The sequence below is a fragment of the Cydia strobilella genome, chromosome 1 (genome assembly GCF_947568885.1).
Source record: "Cydia strobilella chromosome 1, ilCydStro3.1, whole genome shotgun sequence".
Lineage (NCBI taxonomy): Eukaryota > Metazoa > Arthropoda > Insecta > Lepidoptera > Tortricidae > Cydia > Cydia strobilella.
Genome location: NC_086041.1, coordinates 5,042,892 through 5,068,262, shown reverse-complemented (window position 1 = coordinate 5,068,262; position 25,371 = coordinate 5,042,892). Strand labels below are relative to the sequence as shown.

General features: G+C 40.5%; 1 protein-coding gene across 1 annotated transcript in view; it reads right to left on the bottom strand.

Annotated features, from left to right (window-relative positions):
• Positions 1-1,533: 1,533 nt before the first annotated feature.
• The window catches only part of LOC134754344 (katanin p60 ATPase-containing subunit A-like 1), a 41,925-nt gene continuing 18,087 nt past the window's right edge, over positions 1,534-25,371 (bottom strand). Inside the window, exons 3-10 of the mRNA XM_063690665.1 lie at positions 12,989-13,118; positions 12,180-12,328; positions 10,875-11,036; positions 9,197-9,318; positions 8,181-8,360; positions 7,817-7,975; positions 5,798-6,021; positions 1,534-4,453 (exon numbers count right to left, since the gene is read on the bottom strand). Coding sequence (XP_063546735.1) covers positions 4,255-4,453; positions 5,798-6,021; positions 7,817-7,975; positions 8,181-8,360; positions 9,197-9,318; positions 10,875-11,036; positions 12,180-12,328; positions 12,989-13,118 — 1,325 coding nt within the window. The 3' untranslated portion in view covers positions 1,534-4,254. The remainder of the gene's footprint in view (positions 4,454-5,797; positions 6,022-7,816; positions 7,976-8,180; positions 8,361-9,196; positions 9,319-10,874; positions 11,037-12,179; positions 12,329-12,988; positions 13,119-25,371) is intronic.

Below are 25,371 nucleotides of genomic sequence, written 5' to 3'. Positions count from 1 at the left end.
TCAATATAAGTCTAGTGAAACTAACCGTGAATCATTCAAAACTCTAATTGTATTAAACGTAGGTAGACAAAACTAGTCATACGTAAACATGAACGCAAGACTTGTGCTGCCAGAGGGAATACCGCGAACCACGTTCGACGTGTTGCAGCCCTGTCACACTTACGTACTAATTTACAAGTGCGACAGAGAGGCAACACGTCGAACGTTCGCGGTCCCAGGTGGCAAAGTGACGTCAGCGATGTCATATTGACGTCTTTATGACGTCATTTTGACTTAACGGACGTCATAATGACGTATAAATGCTACCTGGGGGTAGGCCCTCAGGAACGAGGCGACCGAAACGGTTCCGATTGCATCCGAACTCTGCCGGAACCAATGATCGGCCAAGCCGACTAGTCGACCATCTGAGCGCCGGCTAGTCGGCCAAATCCATAGTCGGTACATCACTAGTATTTATTCACACGATGGCGGTAGCGCTTTTTATCAAGCGTTGTTGGATTTTTAACTTTAAGCCTTGGTCTTTAAATCGAATTCAGCGTGCGGGCAGATTTAAGTGCTTTTTTAACGCGCGTTGAAAAAGCGCTTGAAAGCTTTCTCGCTCTTAGTCCCACACGCAACGTTTTTTAAGCTCTCGTGCGAATGGGGCCTAAAGGTCCCTGGCAAGCTCGATTCTCCATACAAACGTAGTTAGCTGAAGCTTTGTACTTACAATAGGATAAGATATAGCATCAGATACCGTAGTAAAAAAATACAGCTAATTTAAGTTTTTCATACAAAACTTGTTTTTGTTCTATTTCGTTTCTTTTATAATCTGGAGCTATATAAACTAATTACAGACCTAGATATACCTCATGTCATTTTATGTGCAAAGTTTCAACACTATTCAACGCGTAAATTCAATTCAATTTTATTTTTGAGCTTCAACTTCATACACATACAGCCAGTCCAATAAATATCTGCTAGTATCTGTTAGTAGTCAATGGCTCCTTGGGCTGGGTAACCTAGGATGGTTTCGTTAGCATTTTCCTGAGGGCCTACCGCAAACACCGAAGTTCGCAAATTGCAGGCATCTTTCTCTTTTACGCTTTTCTATTAAGGCGTAATTAGAGTGACAGAGAAAGACGCCCGCAATTTGCGAACTTCGGTGTTCGCGGTAGGCCTTCTGAGTTCCGCCATCGCTCTTGGTTCCCCCGAGCACGTGGCAAACGTAAAACTTGGTAAAACGTAAACGCCTTTCCCCGTAAAAAAAAGGCCCGAGTTCGTTAAAATTGTTAAATGGAACCGCATGTAGGATCCTAAAGTAGGCTGCTAGGTTTACCTGCCCGTTTCTAAATAAAGTGACTGAATAATTCAGGAGTTTACATTTAGGAGAAAACACAAAGTAACACGCCCTTTTGATTTGAGTCCCACGGCCAAGATATTGCGTCCGAAATGACAGTTAAATTCAATTACAAATTATTAAGTACATTTTTCGCTGTATATAGACCCCTGCCTGAGACTACAGTTACAGAATCTAAAATAAAACAAAATAAATTCATTATTAAAATGGTTTTATTTTATCTATTTATAACGCAAGATTTGTTAACAAGGTTGCAAAAATATATCTTGGGCCCTCTAACTTGTAAAATGAGATTGTAAAATTTTAATTTATACTGTTCTGGCAACATACATTGCATTTGTAGGACTAAAATGTTTTAAATGCGCTCCGGCGCGGCCCGACTCCAGCCGGTCGGTGGGAATAAAAACAATAAGCTACTTTTAGAATTTATTTACTCAAGTGTAAATAAACTGCTTATATACTGCACACTACTGTATGTGTAGAAAAAAAAATATTGTTATGAAAAGCCGTTTAAGACAAACTTTTTTAAAGCTCGCTCCAGACTACGCGGCGCGAAGCCGCGAGTGTGGAGTCGATTTCGCTGATTAGCGAACTAGACTCCACACTCACGTTCGCTGCTTCGCGCCGCAATTCGCGCACGAGTGTGGAGGGCCCTTAAGGTTGTACTGGGGTAACATCTCTTACTCTCACAACAATTACCATGAATGATTTACTACACTATACGAGTTACTGCATCGTAAGTATGTACCGCGCAATAATTTAATAGTTAGAGGACCACTAATTATAATGAAGGTTCAGGCATACAAGCTCAAGAATGTGATTACTGTTACACTCGTATTATGTAAGAGATCTTAGAGGTTATAACAATCATATTCTTAAACTAGCAACCTAAGGTTGAATAAAAATTACAAACCATACATTATCGAGATATTTTTTGTAGCAAATTTTAAATGATAATAATCGCCGTTATTGTTAAAATTTAGTTTTTCTATTGCGCTTTATTAAATAATTTAAATTTATTTTCATAAAAAACATGTCATAGATATTAAAAGCATTAGGCACATGCATGCGGTGGTCGCGGGAAGTTCCTGTTGTGTCTATGTACAAAACAACCATTTTTTTTTGGTCATACAGGCTGTAAAGAACAAAAAAAACTCAAAACAATTCTAGATTTTAGTTGAGCTAAATTAAGAATAAATGCCAAATATATATAATTCATACTTATCAAAATAACGTTACGTTTTTTTTTTTCAATATAAATCTATAAAAAGTACACATAAATTAGTTATGGCATATAATTATTTCTTAACAATAAATGAATCTCGAATTTAAACTAATAAGTACAAAGATCACTGCTGTAAAACAATAACAAAGTAACAGATTTGTCCAAAGGATGTTTCGTTTTTGAACTGATGCGTACTCGCAAATAATCTGTTTCAAATTATTAATAACACGCATCGGTTTTTCTTAAATTGATAAAATTTCACCTGTATATAAATGTCTAAATGTGACGTTTAATTAACAAAGGCGGAGGCAAGCCGCTCGCTATGGCTAGGCGGTCTCACTGGATGTATGTGGGAATATAATCTAGCGAACTCGCTTTTAAAATTATTGCACACCTATTTCATTACAGTTTGTGCTATGTAAAACTATGGATTTATCTTGAAAAAATAGTGTATCTTTTTAAAGGTTAAAATGCCAAATTTATTATATAATTGTTTAGGTTAGAGCCTATGAATTATATTAATTTCAAATCGGAATGTATTCCTCTTGATAATTGATTCCTACATTTCACTGACACTTATTATTAGACAATTTCGATATGCCACTATAAAATGTTACTTGTTTTATTAATACTGAAACAGTCACAATGTTGCTCCGATAACTTACACGTCTATGAGTTAATAAGGCATAGTCATTCACTCTTCATTTATTTTTGTAATTGAATCACAATTTAAAACAGTAAAGCAATATTTCTCTAGTGTTATACACGAATGATATTTTATTTCTGTGGGGTTCTGAGGGTCCTAGCTTGCTAACAGTAGATTCATTATATTTCGCCCTCTATGTGCCAATTCCATATACCCAAATTATTACACATTTTGTCGCTTAATTTTACATATTTCTGTTTTAGTCAAATCGGTTTCAGTACTATAACTTACTAATTTGTTGTAAATTTTGATTGAAATATTCACTATTCACGTATTACATGCACACGCGACTAAAACAAGTAATTTCTTGCACTAAAACGTGTACAATAAAATTTGGTGATTAGAACACTCAGAACTGACTACAAATGAAACAATTCAAACAAGATTCAAACTAGCTGTTTTTGCGATACTGATACAAATATCAAGCTCCAAGAAAGAATAATCATGATCACCTGACGACTTTTGTACATATTTGAACCACTTCCCGGTATCTGATTCATTTGAAATGTAGAGTACTACCGTAATTCCGATGACAATGCAATAATAATATGAAAATGAGAAGAAGTACAGTCACCAATAGACCGCGAGCCAGGCGCAAATTTCGTCAGTCATCGCCTCCCGGCCGAAAATTCATTCCATTCCTCAACCCACCAACGGAGCGGCAGCTGACGTTCACGAGGGTTCATCATACATAGCCGTTAACCGCTATACGAGTTTTCGTCCGGGAGCCGATTGGTCATGGAAATCTGTTCCTGGCCCGCGGTCTACAATAAAAGTGTGTCAAAACGTTTTTTGTGACAGGGTCGATGTCAATGTGCATTGCGTCACACTGTCTCACTAAGCAAAATGTGAGACGCAGATACACATTGGATAAAGAAATTGAGAGAGATGGAATACCAAAGTAACTTTGTTTTATCAGTGTCGCAACAACAACCGTCCCACACGCCCCCATAACGTCCGTTTTCGTATAGTTTAAACCAACAATCAAGAGGAGCCAAACTCGGCCATCCACGACAGGTACTTCTGTATGTCTCCCTTGGACACGGACTTGTTGCACTTGTGCAGCGCGTCCAGGAAGTCGGCCTTGGTGACGGGCAGGTCGAGCTCCTCCTTGGCGAGCTGCTTGATCTGCTCGGGCTTCAGGCCGGCGATCTTGCGCCGCATCGACATCATCGACGCGTCTCTGTAATAATAGTAGATTGTTAACCAAGGGATGAAATGATGACTTTCACCCGAGTTAAACACTCTACTTTTCCGAGCTTGCCGGGGACTTTTTTAACAAAAAAGGACCGTCTTTACAAACATTATAGTCTAAAATATAATATGACATCATTTTATGGTTTTCATTAGAATTTTGACTTTATAATATAATGTTTTTCGAGAATCCACGAGTTAGTACAAAAATCCGTCTTTTTCTATCTGTATTAATTAGATTGGAGATTAATTAGAGTGAGACAAACTGTATTAATGGGGTTGGCCGCTATCAAAGGTTTGCATAGATGGCGACATCATAGCTTGCCCCTTTTTCTTGAGATTTGGCTTAAATGGCTGGGATCCAGGGCATAAAATTCCATTACAAAAACAAACATTTTACAAAATTCTAGAGATTGACAGGCAAAGCTATGCTGGCGCCATCTGCTGAGTACTTCGACCGGCCAACCCCATTCGCAGATACCGTTGCAACGCTCCAATAGGTGATGAAGAGATCCATCGACTTCTCAGGATTTCATTATGAAATTGTGACGTGATGACAATGGGACCAGAAGTGAAGAACGGTCATATTAGAATAATTGGTTTCTTGCATCTGTTGCTTTCTTTTATGGATCAATCTAATTTGTGACCATTTTGTTAAACTTGTTCTACAAGATACAAGACATTTATTGGTAAAAGTTAATGTTTTACAGGTCAGTAAAATAGGTAGGTACATAGTAGGTACAACATTTCTAGAGTAAGTATTTAGTCACTTAAACTTAATTATTATTAAATAAAACATATTTTGAGCAAAGCAGGTTCGTAAACAGTAGACAATAGGGTCGCATATGGCTTAACAAGTCGTCATTTTAATTTATAAGGTATAAATTTGCTTATACATATTAATTAGGAGATAAATTACTTAGGGTTAGTACACGTTTCAACAAATTCGTCGACGCTGTAGCATGCTAAGTCAGTTAACATTGTTTTAAGATTTCGGTCAAACTTTTTATCCGTTTTAGCTAATTTTATTTCCTCAGGTAGCAAGTTATACAATTTTAGGCCTAAGATCCCAAGTGACTTTTCGGGTCTTTGCAAGCCTGCACCGCGGGACGATTAGCCGGTTACTTCTACGGGCCAGGGAATGGGTAGCGTATTGATCCACGTTTGCCCTAACGTACTTACATGCGGTTAATATGTAAACACTCGGAAGAGTGAGAATCTTATAGTGTTTAAATAAACTTTTTGCGGGATGATCATATGGCTTTCCGCTAATGATACGAACAGCACGTTTTTGTAATTTGAAAGGCAATGTCAGTGGTGGCAAGCGACAGACCTGCACACATTAGTGATGTCCGCCCCGGAGTAGCCCTCCAGTTTGTTGGCGATGGAGGCGAGGTCGACGCCGGGGTCGAGCTTGACCTCCTTGAGGTTGATGGCGAGCAGCGCCTCGCGGCCCTCCTGCGTGGGCAGCGGGATGTAGATGCGCTTCTCCAGCCGCCGCCGCAGCGCCTCGTCGATGTCCCAAGGGAAGTTGGTCGCCGCCAGGACCATCACCACCTGGAATAACACCCGGTTACAACGACGGTTTTGACGACCGGTCTGGCCTAGTGGGTAGTGACCCTGCCTGTGAAGCCGATGGTCCTGGGTTCGAATCCCGGTAAGGGCATTTATTTGTGTGATGAGCACAGATATTTGTTCCTGAGTCTTGGGTGTTTTCTATGTATTTATGTATTTATATATTATATATATCGTTGTCTGAGTAGCCATAACACAAGCCTTCTTGAGCTTACTGTGGGACTTAGTCAATCTGTGTAAGAATGTCCTATTATATTTATTTATTTATTTATTAATACCAATGTTTCAGAAGAGGCTTTTGCAATGGGGTTGGAAACTGTCAAAGGTTTGCAGAGATGGCGCCATCATAGCTTGCCCCTTTTTAGGGTTCCGTACCCAAAGGGTAAAAACGGGACCCTATTACTAAGACTCTGCTGTCCGTCTGTCTGTCACCAGGCTGTATCTCATCAACTGTGATAGCAACAAGACGTTATAACACGGTATAACACGCTATAAAAGTACGGAACCCTCGGTGGGCGAGTCCGACTCACACTTGGCAGGTTTTTTTTCCTATGAGATTTGGCTTAAAGGGATGGCATCCAGGGCATTTAATAAAACAAAAATTTGTCAAAATTCTAGGGATTGACAGGGCAAGCTATGCTGGCGCCATCTGCTAAACACTTCGACCGGCCGCGCATTTCCATATTTCATGCTCGCCGCCCGACCTTTAAAACGAGAACAGTTAGTCAAACTTTCATCGGAGCCTCTGAAGTTAACAAGCCAATTAGATTACATTGTGGGGTTCATTCGTGGCAGCAGCAGCTCCGACTTGACGCGACGCTTTGTGTTCGCCGTCAGAGCCTCGTCGCTATCATAGCGAATCCCTCCGCTTTTTAACAAGCCAATTGGTTTACCTTGTTGTAGGGTTCATCCGCGACGGAACCCAGCCCGTCCATCTGTACCAGCAGTTCCGACTTGACGCGACGCGACGCTTCGTGTTCGCCGTCAGAGCCTCGTCGCTATCATAGCGAATCCCTCCGCTTTTTAACAAGCCAATTGGTTTACCTTGTTGTAGGGTTCATCCGCGGCGGAACCCAGCCCGTCCATCTGTACCAGCAGTTCCGACTTGACGCGACGCGACGCTTCGTGTTCACCGTCAGGGCCTCGTCGCTATCATAGCGAATCCCTCCGCTTTTTAACAAGCCAATTGGTTTACCTTGTTGTAGGGTTCATCCGCGGCGAAACCTAGCCCGTCCATCTGTACCAGCAGTTCCGACTTGACGCGACGCAACGCTTCGTGTTCGCCGTCAGAGCCTCGTCGCGATCTAGCGGATCCCACCGCTTTTTAACAAGCCAATTAGTTTACCTTGTGGGGTTCATCCGTGGCGGAGCCGAGCCCGTCCATCTGCACCAGCAGCTCCGACTTGACACGACGCTTTGTGTTCGCCGTCAGAGCCTCGTCGCGATCTAGCGAATCCCACCGCTTTTTAACAAGCCAATTAGTTTACCTTGTGGGGTTCATCCGTGGCGGAGCCGAGTCCGTCCATCTGCACCAGCAGCTCCGACTTGACACGACGCTTTGTGTTCGCCGTCAGAGCCTCGTCGCGATCTAGCGAATCCCACCGCTTTTTAACAAGCCAATTAGTTTACCTTGTGGGGTTCATCCGTGGCGGAACCGAGCCCGTCCATCTGTACCAGCAGTTCCGACTTGACGCGACGCGACGCTTTGTGTTCGCCGTCAGAGCCTCGTCGCTATCATAGCGAATCCCTCCGCTTTCTAACAAGCCAATTAGTTTACCTTGTGGGGTTCATCCGTGGCGGAGCCGAGTCCGTCCATCTGCACCAGCAGCTCCGACTTGACGCGACGCGACGCTTCGTGTTCGCTGTCGGAGCCGCGCCGCGAGCAGAGGGAGTCTATCTCGTCGATGAAGATTGTGCTCGGCGCGTAGAACCGCGCCTACAAAACATTATAAATTTAGTTTGCAAAACTGGTTACATTCAAAATTATCAAGCGATTTTCGATTCGAAGACACAGATGACAGACATCAAAACATCAAGAGTAAAGTGTTACGCATCACAGCATGACCGCCTTGGCCAGCATGGTCCTGTCTCTTTCTCTCGTGCACGTCATAAGCGTGTCTGTTACTACTACAAGTATTTACCATTTCAAAGAGCAACCGCACGAGCTTCTCGGACTCGCCGCGGTACTTGGAGGTGAGAGTGGAAGATGACACGTTGAAGAAGGTGGTCCCGCACTCCGTGGCCACGGCCTTGGCCAGCATGGTCTTGCCCGTGCCCGGAGGACCCACCATCAGCACGCCTTTCCACGGCCGTCGGATGCCCTGGAAACATATTCATGCTTACTGGGACGAAGAGTTTTCGAAGGGGTTCGTTGTAAGGCTTCGCTTGCCGAAGCTGTTCCCTAAAACCCGTTTAGGTAAAAGATTTTAAAGACGCTTTTTGTAACAAACATTCTAAAAGAAACCGGTAAAAGTCAGCAGAACTGGGAGCTAAAGAGAGAATGGAATTTGTATTACGTAAGTTACTCTGTTTAATGTGTAAATTGATCCCTGGCCAGGAACAGTTAAATAAAAGTAGTAACTGGAAGCCCCATGAACTTCAAATGCTCTTTAATCTAACCAACGGAGGCACAGCTGACGATTAAGAGACTCCATAAACGAACTCCCTGAAGCACTTTACGGGTTATTATAACCTGAGAAGAACTTGATTAACACATAATAAATAAAATAAAACTATGAAAACGGATTATATCGCGTATATTGAATTTAATAATACATCCCGACGTTTCGAACTCTTTACAGCGTGGTCAACGGGTGACTGAGGAAAACTACAAAATGCAAAAATACCCACATACTAAAAATGAAACATCATAGACTATAAACTTTGAGGCTGGTTCTACATGCAAAATCGGTTCATAAGGCTAGTTATACACTACAATTATATTCAAGTAAAAATATATATAAACGCGATAAAAACTACGCCGGCTCCAACCCTACACCTCGGCCCGAGAAGATTTAATTCCCTCCTAAATTGTAGGAGGGTATCCCAATATACGCGATATAATCCGTTTTCATAGTTTTATTTCATAAGTAACTATCGCGGTAACCGAAGACAATATTACATAATAAATAATTACAGACTACACTTTTAAACGTACCTTGAAGAAGTCAGGCATCCACATTGGCAAGACTACGGCCTCCTCTAGCAACCGCTTGGCTTCTGATAAATCCGCGATGTCGTCCCACCGGATGTTGGGGTTCTTTTGTACTATATCCCGCTCTGGAAATTACACCGCCCATGTTAGACACCGAGAAGAATTAGAAAAAGCTTTGTACGGTCATGGTCCATAATTGTTAAGCCACTTAGGGTTCAAGTCAAGTTAATTTGGTTCTAGCATGAAATAAAAGCTAAATGGCGCCACATTTAAAATCCGTGATTGACAACATTGTCCCGGATTAAATACTACTTACTCGGAGTTACTGCCTTGGCAAAGGAATGTGACAATTGGCGCGTAGTCTACTGACAAACGCCAATCTTATAACTACCGACGATGAACATGTTGGGTCTTTGTCTTGAAAAATATCTTGAAATTTTAAAACTCGTAATTCAGTCAAGCATTTAACACACAAAAAATGGGAAAGGCTTCTTGTTCCTTGAACCATCTTGTGTGGTCCAATGTTAACTGCTTTAAGCTGTTCCAGATGCAATCGTCAGAGGACTCAAAGGCTTAGTTTAAGCCCACTTGAACCAGCGCACATGAATGTACGTTATTCAAGAGGGATTAAGTTCATGTGGAGGGTCTGCGTTATTTATATCGGAGCAAAAATCAGTGCAGTATCTTCGACAGTGTCGAAACAGAATATACTCGTGACGAAAAAATGTCGAACAAATGCTAATTAAGTAAGTATATTTTTGATTGAAAATTAACGGAATAAATAAAAATAAATGAGTAGTAGAGGTTGAACGCCGTATTCTTCGCTGTATTTTTATTCCAATTGTCCTTGATATTTTCTATCTGATTAGGGTCAGACTTAAGGCAGAAATTTTGTTTTTATAAGTTTCCATAGAAGATTTAGCTGGGAATGTAAAGCCAGAAATGTTGTTAAGGATAGATAGGCTTAACATCAGCTCTTGAGGACTGACGGCCGCAGTCTCCTGTTAAGTCGTGTATAACGATATGCACTAGCTTAAAACCGACCACCGGTGGACCTTATCCCGTCGCAATAAGGTTTACGATTAGCCAATTAAGAGGTAGGTATATGAGTTCACCGAGCAAGTGCACGAGGTCGCCGTCGCAGGCCGCGGCCGGCTCGAACCACCGCTCGTCTTCCTTGTTGTGTTTCTCGTCGTCTGTGTCGCCGTTGTTGTTGTCGCGGTCCTGTTTGTGTGTCGTGTATGTTTGGAGACTCACCGAGCATGTCCACGAGGTCGCCGTCGCAAGCCGCGGCCGGCTCGAACCGCCGCTCGTCTTCCTTGTTGTGTTTCTCGTCGTCTGTGTCGCCGTTGTTGTTGTCGCGGTCCTGTTTGTGTGTCGTGTATGTTTGGAGACTCACCGAGCATGTCCACGAGGTCGCCGTCGCAAGCCGCGGCCGGCTCGAACCGCCGCTCGTCTTCCTTGTTGTGTTTCTCGTCGTCTGTGTCGCCGTTGTTGTTGTCGCGGTCCTGTTTGTGTGTCGTGTATGTTTGGAGACTCACCGAGCATGTCCACGAGGTCGCCGTCGCAAGCCGCGGCCGGCTCGAACCGCCGCTCGTCTTCCTTGTTGTGTTTCTCGTCGTCTGTGTCGCCGTTGTTGTTGTCGCGGTCCTTTTTGAGTCGTGTATGTTTGGAGACTCACCGAGCATGTCCACGAGGTCGCCGTCGCAGGACGCGGCCGGCTCGAACCGCCGCTCGTCTTCCTTGTTGTGTTTCTCGTCGTCTGTGTCGCCGTTGTTGTTGTCGCGGTCCTGTTTGTCTTTGCCGCCGGCGGGCTCTTTGCTGTTCGACTCTTTTGACCTTGCTGTGAACATAAGATATTTTGTATCGTTAACTGTAGTTTTTATGAAAGTTTTTAAACTGATATGGATGCAAAGAGTTGAAAATTATATTTAACAATAGACAACCGATGAAACTGTTATGGATTTTCTACGTCATCGCGATGCAACAATGGGCAACCGTGTGTATGAGTAACGTTTCTACACGTTACTCCCGTTACTGCCTATTTATGTGAGCTCTAAAAAAACCGGCAAGTGCGAGTCGTACTCGGGCACGAAGGGTTCCGTGCCAAAACGCAAAAAAAGACAAAAAAAAAACACGTTTCTTGTATGGGAGCCCCACTTAAATATTTATTTTATTCTGTTTTTAGTATTTGTTGTTATAGCGGCAACAGAAGTAGATCATCTGTGAAAATTTCAACTGTCTAGCTATCACGGGTCATACCTACAGCCTGGTGACAGACGGACAGACAGATAGACAGCAAAGTCTTAGTAATAGGGTCCCGTTTTTACCCTTTGGGTACGGAACCCTAAAAACGGACAATGCTACAATGATTTCTCTTCTATTCCGAAGACCCCTGGACAGTGGACTCCCTTCAGCGGTGGTCCATCGTATCAATCTCATCAGTCAACGTGTTTGTAGTAGGATCGTGTTTAAACAAAGTAGCAGTTTATTCTTTATTTCATTGTAGATATGTTTATAATACAGTAAGGTGTTACAAGCATAAAACGACTTGGACTGCAATGCTAGCTAGACGCCGGCTTCTAGACTACATTACATAAAGTAGGTATATCATTTTAGAAACGGTCAGCATTCGCGCAAATCGAGGCGAATATATGAGCTGTTTGCGAAATTTTAATATTAAAAGATTTTTGTTCGCCGCGAGCTTAGGGTTCCGTACGTCTAAGGTCTTGCCATGCGACGTGCTTGCTTCAAGGTTGGTTTCTTGGCTTGTATAAAGAGATTATTATGAAGAAGAGGTCTGTGCGCCGTCGGAGATCGGAGGTGCGGCACATCTCTTCCTGTGGCTGTAAAGTCCAATCGCAGCACGACACTTCCAGACCTCTCCTTCATAATAAACTGTCGCTGCAACAATCATCTGTCAAGATGCTGTGGCCAATGATGATAAAGAGATTAAAGATACATTATCATGGCTGTCATGGCGTACCACTGTGACTGTGGTTCTTGTTGGCCGCGAGCTTAGGGTTCCGAACGTCAGAAGTTTTGCGTTGCGACGTGGATGCTTGCTTGCCGGTTGGTTTCTTGTTCGGGGCGGTGCGGGGGTTGTTGCGCGCCGAGCGCAGGGGCGGAGGACCTCTGGAAGAGACGAGTTTAGAAGTTAGTAAATAGATAATTTATGGTGATGAGGTCGAGATGACAAGAAGTTTACCTTGTCAAACACAATGATTTTGGCACAAATAAAGTACATAATGCACTTTTTAGATGCGGTGGAATAAGATATTGGTAATATCTTAATGCAAAACAAAAATGCTTGCTTGCTATACTTGCACGTCTTATTATAAGGAAGCGTATTTAAAAAAACCGGCCAAGTGCGAGCCGGACTCGCGCACCGAAGGTTCCGTACTTTTTAAATATTTGTTGTTATAGCGGAAACAGAAATACATCATCTGTGAAAATTTCAACTGTCTAGCTATCACGGTTCATGAGATACAGCCTGGTGACAGACAGACGGATAGACGGACGGCGGAGTGTTAGTAATAGGGTCCAGTTTTTTACTATTTGGGTACGGAACCCTAAAAAAGGGTGAATAAGTTACCCAAACACCAAGTATAGTATAACGTAGTATAGCATTGAAACTTTGGTAGCTTTTATTTTAGTCATGAATACGCCGAACTCCTTAGAAAATCTTCAAGTTGGAAAAAATTAAGTTTAAGGGATAGGACTAGGAGTTAGCTATGATTTATTAACTCCTCTGACCTCTCGATATTCCGATAATTAGGGTGTACTGATACTGACTTGTGTTCGACGCTGGTGGGCGAGGGCCAAGCATTGGGGTCCCGGTCCGGCGGCGGCGGCCATATGTCAGGGTCGAGCTCGTGCGGGGCCGGGCCCCACATCTGGTCTCGCGTTGGGAAGTCATCGTAATCTGCAACAATGGCAAACGTGAGGGGTCTGGGTAACTTATAATTGAAGACTTATCGCCTGTAGAAACGCCTTGATAACCAATATAAAATAACTTTTAAAACAACTTTGTCACATTCTAGGCACATCTTATTTCAAACAATTCTCGATGTTACACAGGACAACCCATGATTTCAGTTTTTACTTCAAACAATACATGTTAATTTTCACTTCATGCAGATAGATAAGAATAAGAACTATTTGCGTGAATTCCTACGATAGTTATATTTTTGCCAAAAAATATACACATATTGATGTACCAAACAACAACACTACTAGAAATAAAACACGTGGCTTCGCATTCTATTCGTCAGAAGAAATAGTTAGTTCTCCTTTAGCATTTAATATACGTCCATCATGTAAAATCCATTAGGTATATTTGTTTATGTATTATTTCACAACACAGCTTCTGTTATTATGTTATGGCGTCGCACGACGTTATCAGTAACGTAATTAAGTTATCATTTATCGATACACTACAACAAAGGGTCCTGTGATATCATGTGAGCATCGTAGTTTGTGCTAGAACAATCATTATATCTGTTTCATTATTATCTTATCGTAATTTGAGATAGTTTACGTCCGTATAGATGAGCTAGCAACAGTAACATGGTAGAATTTATTATGTATATGATGATATTGATACGGGCAGGAGTAAATGAACTTACATAGAAAATGAAACTTGAAGTTTGAATTGGAAAAAAATGCGCTTCTTAAGATACTTAATAAGCATGGGTGTCTAAGCTTTTTGATTCCCTTTGTTTGAGCCGGATTCTTTTCAGGGGTCAAATTTTGGTATAAAAAGTAGGTATCCTATTACAAAATAGATCCTATAAAAATCAGAAATACCTAGACTAATTGAATAAGTAAAACAAGGTTTAATATTTAGGAAGCATTATAACACGCAACAACACTTTGAAAGCGAGACGTGGACATATAAACCAGCGTAATAGAGACATATTAAGCACTTTTGAAATGTGGACATGGAGAAGAATGGAAGGTATAAGCTGGAAAAAGAGGAAAACAAACACGGAAGTATTAGATTTGGTAGGTGAGAAGAAATCTCTGGTGAGAACCATTGAAAACAGAAGAGGAAACATGTTGGGGCACCTGATACGGCACGATACTTTACATAAAGTCTATGATTGAAGAGCAGAGGAAGACCGAGACGTGCGTTTTTGGACCAAATTAAAGAAAAAATCTACGTAGTAACGTATGAATGGCGATTACTCCACCGACAAGAGCCAGGCTCTTAAAATTATGATGATAATGAATAATAATGTAAGAAGAAATGCACTATATATGCAGATTATTGCAGCCATATTTGTATCTCCTTCCTATTGCTGATGTTCAAGCTAACTAATAACAATCCTTCGGTCACCAATTGTTAAGGAGTTAAGCACTAACTACAGAAATGCAACGGATGCCCAAGGACGAATATACCTAAATCAATACATGCAAGTCAATTGTTTTTAAATCTCTAGAAAATCCGTTAGAACCAGAGCGATCCTGGCACAAGTACAGTTAATCGGCCCCCCGCGAACCGATTCGTTTTGCGTCGAACTTACGGTAAACACTAATAGCCAAAACAAAAGAACTATGCCGGTACAGTTCATCTCGATCTAACTGTGCACGAATTCGGATACACGACCTTGTGTTTAGGGGTATTAATGGAGCTTATCAACTTTTAATGTTTCACGGGTGACTTGTAGATTTTTTGGATGTTACATTTAATTAGAATTCATTGTTGTAGTTTGTGCAAGTCATGTTGCAGGTAGCCCAAAATTTGAGAAGTTAATTAATTTAAATATTATGCTTTAATTTTGGAACGTATTTCCGCTGCATGGTTGTGAAGTGAGAGTTACAAGGGTTTCTTGTGTCACAGATACAGAAACTTTCGCGGTTAATTCCACGTTGAATGTGTCAATTGGCCCCTTATTATGTATACAAGATTTAATTTAATCTGAAAGGTCAAATATAACATTTATTATTAAATAACTGATACGACCTACGTTACCCATGAATTATAGGCCATGATGTACGGTCGTCTACGGGGTATCTAGACATTCTATGGATTGGAAGATATTAAAGTGTCTCCAATTGAGGTTTAGAACATCAGCGCGCCAGTCCGTCGGCCCGTCCAATTTAGATGTCTTTATTGTCAAAACACTCTCTTGACCGTGTTCCAAATCAAGTAAATGTCATTTCCCCGTAATGACGCTGTCCTGACATTTCCTCCCGCCACTGACGCACAAACATCGAAGCTAATAACCGTTACGAAGACAAGCGTGAGACAGCTCTAGACGATATTAATGCAGCGTGGTTTTTGGTGTTTAGAAAAAATGACAGTACGCATTTTGTGTATATCAGTGCTCTACCGTTCGCTGACCTCTTGCCATTTGACTTGTCATTGTGCTATCTTCTTAGTATCATTAATTCATAATTTTATATTGAACAGTCTGTTCGTCTGATTTTTTAATTGTTGTGATTATCAATACTACAAACGCTGCGAAATAATTGGTTGTATATAATTTTTATCAAGACCGAGTAAAGTTATGCTTTTTCACCAAGACCGACTTATCTCAGTAAAAAGTGTAGGTACCTACACTTACATTACCCTTCCCCTTACCTTTACCCTACCCTTTCCTTACCTTTTCCTTGCTCTTTCGTGTGTTTGCGGCAAACACGTGTACACTCAATTGTGAATACGTGTAGTTAACCTTCTCCAAAACACGTAACCACACAAACCATTCATCAAAATAACGTGGGCGGGTACGTTTCCCGAGTTTTCGTATCTAGGCTAGTGAAAGGCAGCCTGGCTAAAAGCTGTGACAAATATGCCTTTAATAACTGATCCGATTGTTCTGATAATGCAGTTCGACTGGAGAAGGGTTGTTACATTCTAAATTCTGTCCCATTCACTCTACTGTTGTTAGGCAATGTAGAAAGAGAAAGAGTTTGCGGAGAGCAAGCCCGGGCGCAAGATATGTAACATCGAGCGTATTGCATTGTTCGGGTTACGACAAAGCAATTGTGCTTCCATTAAAGGAAATGTTTTATTTATGTTGAAATTGCAAGTCTGAATTCAGGCGAAGGCCAATAGTTGCTTATCCATATATCCATGTGGTATAAAGACATTCTTTAAAGGTTATGATGCTGTTTACATTTGTTTTGGAAGAGTTGGCGCCGATTGTATACAAAAATATTGACAGCTAAGAACGAAATCTCGTGAATAAACTTGTCCTGTAGGTATCGTAACTCTAACTAACTCTAACACCAAATTCCTAGTAAAAATGAGAACGTGGTGAAGCGAAGAGCCGCTATCGTTCTCCGATAGCAGTATTGAACGTACAACATGGATCATTTAATAACGATTATAATGCAAATGGGAAAGTCGATTTCATCTGTCCGTCACGGCCGATTACCCCGCCACGTTTGAGAGCCTGTGCCAACAAAATTGAAAGTGACATAAAACCATATTGCATAACTGTTTTTATTAACATCAGGTTTTTGGCTTCGTAAGCGTCGTAATTCTGAAGTCAACGTCTTGGTCCCTTTACCTCGATTTTAATCTTTACCCGTCTTAATGACACAGTTTTTGTAGTTCAGATTGTGTTTGGAACTTTGCAGTTGTTAAATTACACGTTGGTCCTGCTTCTTAGGCAGTAATTGGACAAATTATACAACTTTTTATAGTATTTGTTTTTTTAGTGCCGCAAGAAGCTACAAACGAATAAATATAGAGAACATTAAGTTTTTTACTGCGACAGTAGCGACGCGGTATTGACCTTGCATCGCAATCAATTTAACGTCTACTTAAATAATTAAATGCGTTCATGAACTTTTTAGGGTTCCGTACCCAAAGGGTAAAAACGGGACCCTATTACTAAGACTCCGCTGTCCGTCTGTCTGTCTGTCACCAGGCTGTATCTCATGAACCGTGATAGCTAGACAGTTGAAATTTTCACAGATGATGTATTTCTGTTGCCGCTATAACAACAAATACTAAAAACAGAATAATATAAAAATTTAAATGGGGCTCCCATACAACAAACGTGATTTTTTTTGCTGTTTTTTTCTGTAATGGTACGGAACCCTTCGTGCGCGAGTCCGACTCGCACTTGGCCGGTTTTTTAAAGTTATAGTGACTACAAACATGTAAAGCGTGTACGATTGCAGCAAACACTTTAAAGTTAAATATCACTTCCAAATGTTATCAAAAAGTTTCACGGCGAGCGAAGTATCGGAAAAGAAGTCCTAATAATCTTCAAATGAGCCTATATTTATCTGATCATGAACCCAACTGATCGGTGCATATTAGGAATCTTAGAATAACTATATCCAGCTTCTGGTAGACCGCTCACGGAAAATAGAAGGCCAACCAATCATAAAACATTTTCAGAATTCCCTCAACAACCCAGTTCGTGTTCCGAAATGATACTAAAGAATACTAAGGTCCGTTGTGAGGTACAAAAAAACGGAGTAAAAAGGTATACGGGTAAGATAATAGTGCGGGTCAATAAACTATCGACAAGTTCCCGAAATTCAAGGATTCTTTTTGTACCATATCGCTTATGTTTCTTTGTTTAGTAGTAGTAGTAGCGCAGGGTTGTGATCTGTACGTATTCAAATCCAAATCGAATAATAGTCGCTCGTTACTAATGAATAATGGAAAACAGATTGACTGTCCAGATCGCCTATCTAAAGAATTGTCATAGCATTAGTAGCTATTTTCGTTGAATGCTATATGACCGAACCATTTAATACATAAGTAGTATACATATAGGTCATTAATAATAAATAATCATTAAGCGTGAAGCAGATCTAAGACTTGCTTGCATATCAATACATAATTTAACAAGGATTTTACAAACTATATAGCCCGAGCGGAATTTGATACCCCAAATGATGATTGCTGAACTCTCTCCTAGAAAACGATTTTTTGTAGTATACCCTGGAACTAGGTGTCTTTGTGCATTGGCAAGCCAGCCCTGCTCACCTTAAATAGGCAGACGACAAACCTTTCCCTTCCTGTCCGTCCATTGTTACCGCGGTTGACATAATGCGCCCATTACGCGCGCCCAGTCGAAGGTCAAAGCCGATTAACATTTCAACCTAGGGCCTGGGCTAATCTTCGACGCTATTGTGTTTTCTATTGAGATGGTGATGATGAACAATTAACATAATAGGATATGAAGTTACTTACAGGGACCCGTCCACCCCTTGCCAGAAAATAGCCTTTAAATGGCTTAGTCGTTTATCGAATAGCCCTAACGATTGGCTTTCCCTTTGAATTAAATTGCTTACCCGTTCATTTGACATTAGCTCTAGTCTAGGAAGAGGTTTCCCGTTCAGGGATACCGCTAAAATGAAAAACCCTTCCTAATTCAAAAAATTATGACACCTGTGCAGTCAACGAGCTAGACACCCAGTCCTTCACTTTAAACATAAACGAGCAATATTCGATTCAATTTTTACGAAGAGAAAGTTTAAAATGGCATAAGCGTTATAATTTATAATCGATACCCCTTCAAGAGGTTAGCGCTTAAGAACGGGTGTTCAGTTTACCCGTATTATGAAGCGCTTAAAAAGCCAAATGAAAGGGTTTTAGTTAGCAACGGGTTTGGTAAGCCATGCCTTACGAAATACCCGTTCCAAAACCCTTGAAGGGGATACCGGACCGGTGCCTGGTTACTTATATGTTGGAAAAGGTAAGGGAGTATGATGTTAGTGACAGCACATTTAAGCTTTCAATCGTCCCTAACGAGGGTATTTATTAAAAGGCAATCACCTTACAGTAATTTCCTAAGCATGGCCGTTACAAATCATAGTAATCCTTGCTCACAAAGCAAACCAAAAGGTAGATAAGAATTATTTCTCCTCTTAATTGTTCTCGGCGCGGCGATATCTTTCTTCTGTGGCACAGAACAGAAGATGGCAAATGGCTAGTTTCCTTGGATTACTTTGAGTACATAAGGAGGTATCCAAGCCTTCTGTAGGGGGATTGGATACAATATACAATGAGCTGTCTGTTCAAAATTTTTGCCTACTCCTACTTTTATCTACCATATTTTCAAACGACTCCCCAGTATTCGGTACTGGTCAGTTCGGTCGGCTCGATTCGGGTTTGGAATGAACTTGTTTCTTGTCAGATTCCGAAGAACAATGCCGTGTTGTTTAAACGATAGAATAGCCCACCTGAATGACGTGCGTACGATCTTTAAAGGCGAAGACTTAATTGGTTTTGTCTATATTGGTTCCATTCGATAGCTTCAATCAGATTTCAGAGCTTTAGTGGAAAAACGACACTTGTCAGCGTTTTGAGAGAAAATGTGAACCGTATGTAATCTAAGTTTTAAGGTTTATTTTAACTTGCAATAATAAAAAGGACATCATCTTACAATATTGTCATGTCCTCTTCTATAACAATATGGTAAGCCAAAGTCGCTACGACCATTCGATTGCGTGCAAAATTTAAGGATTTTCCAATAAATTATAGTTAAGTATTATATTAATTTGTCGCGTGTTTATTCTTGGAGACGACTGTTGTGTACTTATAGGCCCAGCAACAAGAAGGTATATAGGGAAATGCTTAGAACACAATTTTCCACTTCGTAACTTTGTTTGGACTAGTTTTAGTTAGGAGGTGAACATATCAAAAGTCTCCGGCCGTAGCTCTTGAGCCAAGGTGGAGAGGGGGGTTTGAAGGTCCCATTTTTCGATTTTTACATATCTTGAAACCTTTGCGTTTACAATGCAATTTAAAGTGATTTTTTATTTTATTTCAGTTGTAATAGTGCAAAAGTTTAGTTTGACTGTGTCGTCAATGGTAGTACTAATTTTCACACTAGCTTATTTGTATACCTAGCTAGGCCTCTTTGCGTTATTGTTCTAAGCACTAAGGTATTACTTCAAACTGTCCATGATGCACATGTCAACTGCGGTGGTCGCGCACAATCCATATGCATTTCAGTCAGCTTACGAGCGCGATCGAACCACGATCAGCATTTAAGTTTAAATACATCATGTCACGTTGCACGCTTGCACGATATCGTGTCGATAAGTTTCCGTCGCCGTTAAGTACCTTCCTTCGCATTACAGATGACACTTATTCTGACGATGTGCTTTTGACGTGTTGAAACTTGAAAGCAAGACACGTAGTCCCCACCACGAATAGTGATTTCGTCTAATACTGAGTATTCGTTTACCCTTTCGGTTCTTTGGGATGAGGCCGAATACCGAATATCTGAAAACCTAGCCGAATACCTAATAGAAACCGGATATTTCTTGATTGGCCAATTATAAAACCAGAAAGTACTGAATTCCGACGTTTGCAAGCAAATTAATATATAAATAAATAAATATAAATAAAGTAGCCCGTGATAAGGGAGCACATCCAGAGAATTTACTGTAATATAAGGTCTTCATATAGTAGAAAAGTAACTAGTGTAACTACGTCGCGATTTGTTTGTAAGGCTTACTAACATAACGTGGCTCGTTGTCTTAAGAACGTCGTTGACTTGACAGCCCAGCCTGGCAGCCTGGCACTGTGTGAGTGTGTGATTGTGAACAAAAAAACACTCATCAGCTTCCTTTGCACAAGGCAATCCACATTTTTGTCCAGCCAATTACTGGTCAGTCCTTACGTCGATAGGAGTAATTAGAGGTAATTATTGACCATTTATTTTATAGTACGTGCAGTAGTAGGTTTTTGCTATGTGACAAGACTTTAGCCTAGGCAGCCTATTCCCATTCCTATCACGATTGATTTAACGACAGTAAAGTGATCGTGAAGCCAACGTGCGCTAAACACATCAAACGGCGCAGTTTCGGACACTGCATAACTTATGTCGTAATCTTGCTCAAAGTTAGGCGTGGGACGAACTTAATTATGAGCAGATAACTAATAAGACTGGCCCAGGTTACCGAGGGACGTAAAACAGCTTCGCATTTTGTTGCTGTAGTAAGGTGAGGACATTAGCAGTCTATAGAATTACATTTAACATGGTATCACAAAAATCCACGGATCATGGTATCCGTTTTCATAGTTTTATTTCATGAGTAACTATCGCGGTAACCGAAGACAATATTATGGTATCACAATTTTAAAAAAACTGCAAGTTTCAGTGCACTTATCCCCCGGTCCCCGGGATGCTCGGTTCTCCATGCAAACGTAGTTGAGCTCTCATTTTAAAACGACTAGCTAAATTGCTCTGAAACTTTGTACTTCCAATAGGATAAGGTATATCTATGTATGTAATTAGTTTATGTAGCTTCAGATATCATATAATATTGTCTTCGGTTACCGCGATAGTTACTCATGAAATAAAACTATGAAAACGGATTATTTACGGGGTGTCACCCGTTGACCACGAACGCTGTAAAGGGTTCGAAACGTCGGGATGTATTATAAATTCAATATACGCGATATAATCCGTTTTCACAGTTTTATTTCTTCAGATATCATAGTTTAAAAAATACAGCGAATTTAAGTTTTTCATACAAAACTTGTTTCTGCTCTATTTAGTTGGTTTTACGAGTATAAACTGGAGCTATATAAACTAATTACAGACCTAGATATACCTCATGTCATTGTATGTGCAAGGTTTCACTCCAACTCGTAGTTTTAAAATGAGAACGAAACTCCGTTTGTATGGAAGGCGAAATTCGGCCGAGTTTGCCGGGGACTCTTAAGAGAATGAATTGACACAACATTATTTTTTTAAGAAAACTTGGAGGCAAGGGTAAAAATCTTACCTATGGATTTTTGGCGACACAGTATTTTCTCGTTTCTAACTCAATTCGCGTTTATACTGATAAACAATATTAGCTAGGAGCCACAAACGAAGCTATCACATTAGTACTATTTTTTAATACCATACTCAGAGTTAAGTAGCGGTAAGTAGACTGACTACACATTATGTAGGTTTTCGGATACAACTATAAAAAAATATCCACCTTTATTGCTTGCATCTGTTAGTTGCTTGCATTCGTAACCTGTGCTAGAACTTATGCAGGCGTTTATAACTCCAATGCATAAATAAGACACTATTACCATAACGTCCTTATTATGCACTGAATGCAAACGGAACTATTAGCCTGTCGGAATCGTGCATGGATAATTAGCTATAGTTGATTCAATTTCCATAAGAACCGCAGCCAGCCGAGCGGGTGGTGAATGGCAAAAGCCGGAAATTCATTTTCATTGAGGTTTTCAGTCATGGCAAATGGCAGGCATTTCTTAGGATTACTTGGATATTTTAGCAATTTTTCATAAAAACCGGACAAGTGCGAGTCGGACTCGCCCACCGAGGGTTTCGTATTTTTTAGTATTTGTTGTTATAGCAACAGAAATACATCATCTGTGAAAATTTCAACTGTCCAGCTATCACGGTTCATAAGATAAAGCCTGGTGACAGACAGACGGACAGTGAAGTCTTAGTAATAGGGTCCCGTTCTTATCCTTTGGGTACGGAAACCTACAAATCGACACCATTGCACTGATCGATACAGCATTTTGTTTTCCTTATCCTATTGTTGTGCCGGCCCGCCGTCTTGGCCGGACCGGTCTACATTCGCCTGAGTACACGATGCTCCAATTATGTATTTACTAGTACGAGATTTAGGTTGTCTTATTACTCAAGAGGCAATAATAATATATCTACGAATTATACCTACGTTTACCTGGTGTAATGTTTAAAATTATTTAATAATATAATTTTATCCTTCTGTTCTGCAGGAAAACAAGAAGATCTGAGGAGAATAGTGTGGGCCCGTGCCCTCTGTCACCAGAACTTTGTAACTGAAGGTGTCTCCTATTTTAACATGGTAAGAATAAGAATAATAAACTACTAGATTAGCGGAGCGGCAAAAATTTAGATAAATTACTATATTATCTAAGAGTTTTTAATTTTACTGTGTATCTGATGCGCATGTATATTAGCAATGAAATCATACTTAGAACTAAGTTTCTTACTAATGGTGGTGCGAAGCCTATAATCAAGCCACCTACGTAAACTCAAACGTATTTTCTTATAAAGTGGGGCGGACGTAGCAAGGGAGGAAATATGGAATATTAGAGCAGTAAAACCGCGTGCTCCAGTTTGAAACTATTTGGAACACATACATGCACGATACATGATTGTTCAGTTGGCAAATATTCGTAATGAGTGGAACTACATTTGCATAAGTGGAGTGACTTTTGCGCGTCACCTCCGGTACTGTCGGCTGAAAAATTGCTTCTTTTATTGTGTTCTTGCTTTGAACATTTCAGTTTTCGTACTAAATAAAATTTTTGTAAGCTAATGACACCTAAAATGGCTCCAAGACATCCAGGATGCCTTAAAAATAGTCAACAAGGTACAAGGCAACTATCCTGAATTGCTGGCAGGTTTATCTTTATTTTCTTGCAACACGGGTTACTAAATATTTAGGTACACGGACACGTCTGACACGGCATATGACGCAGGGTTCTTGTCTACTCTCGTATTATTGAAATATTCTTTTAGTTATAATATCAACTTGCCTGTTACAAGCGTATGGCTTAAATAAATTGAAATATTTGATTACCGCAAACCAAAGATAGATAAGTTACTCTATGCCGCAAACTGTTATTGGAGTTTATTTTAATCAAAGATAGATATAACTCCGTAATAGATGGATACAGTCTAAGGAAAAAACGTGCCTCGAAAATCACGAAAATTTGATTCTCGATCAGAGGGCGCCACTAGTTTTGGCCTACACTCGTATAGATGGCGTTGACGGTTTCGTTTGTTATTTATAATTTTAACGCATATCAGTGAAAGAACATGGGTCAAAATCATAAAAATAATTAATGCAAATAAAAAAAATCATTTATCCATATTTAAATACATTTTATCGTATTTTTATAAATATTTATTTTTAGTTTTAAAGTGTGTCGACAGATGGCAGTGAATTTACTGGGGTTACAAAATTTACTATGACAGTACCGCTCTAGTATAAGTTACTCTATGATTTTAATTAAGATCAAAGTTTTTGGCGTTTTTCTTCTTTTCCACCGTCATGCCCTTGGCCAGTGATTCGTATGTTTGTTTGCCACCAAGATGTGGTTTACACCACGGATTGTGATACGACTTAAGAGATTAAACGAAATTGCGCAAATGGATTACAAAACGGACTAAACGCAGACAGATAAGGTTGCGTTTGTTCTGTGCTAGATCATTACATTACTCTCTTGCATTTTAATGAGATTCCAATTATGTATAAGTATATATTGTTTTATTACTTGGAGTAAATAAAGGGGTTCACTGCCCGCCTGATGAGAGGTAAGTTGGTTCCGAGTTCCATCGATATGCAAGGGTTACTGGGTGCCTATAACATAATAATCCGTTGGGTAGTTTTAAAGATCTAAGCATACATAGGGACAGACAGACAGCGGAAAAGCGACTTTGTTTTATACTATGTAGTGATACGTGGGTTGAAGTCTCAGTCGTGACGTATTTAACAAATAAATCGTTCTAAAAAAATGTTAAAAGGTGACTGAAAAATGTGCAATGGTCAGGATCGTCATCAAGCACAAGTAAAAGGTTAATTGCAACAAATGTCTACACTACTCGAACCTGAACTATCGGGTGTTTCTGCCGCTATTAAAGTAAACAAATGCAATAAATATAATTTCACGGTTTAGACATGTCGCGCGAGTGACTAAGTGTAAGGCCTGATTAGACGCTCGAAGCGGAGCGTTCGGCGGAGCGTGCAGCGTGGCGTCGGGCTCACGTGTGATTTGAGGCATTTGAGCAGCGTGCACTAAGGCCGCTCCTATACGTTTGCATTTGTTTAACATGCACGCCGCACGCCCCGCCCCGCTGCACGCTCAACTCGAGCGTCCACTCAGGCCTTACACTAAAACAAGTGAGCCTAAACCGTGATGTTAGTATGTCTCACAACGTTTAAATTTGATTAAACAAATGCCTGTTTGAAGAGTATCGGAATACAAGTGACACGAAACTTAATTGCACGCTTCATTTGTGAGGATGGAAACAAGACACCGAGAGGCGGCGACCAAACACCGGAGAGATGCAGTGAATGCAAGATCTAACCTCAATAATTGTAGTGACAGTACTGTTACCTCAGTTATATGGGAGCATTTAAAACGTGACTTCATTCTGGTAGTTTTTGTATGCGGCGACCCAGACACACAAAAGATTCTAGTGGGTCAAAGTGCACACAAAAAGGGC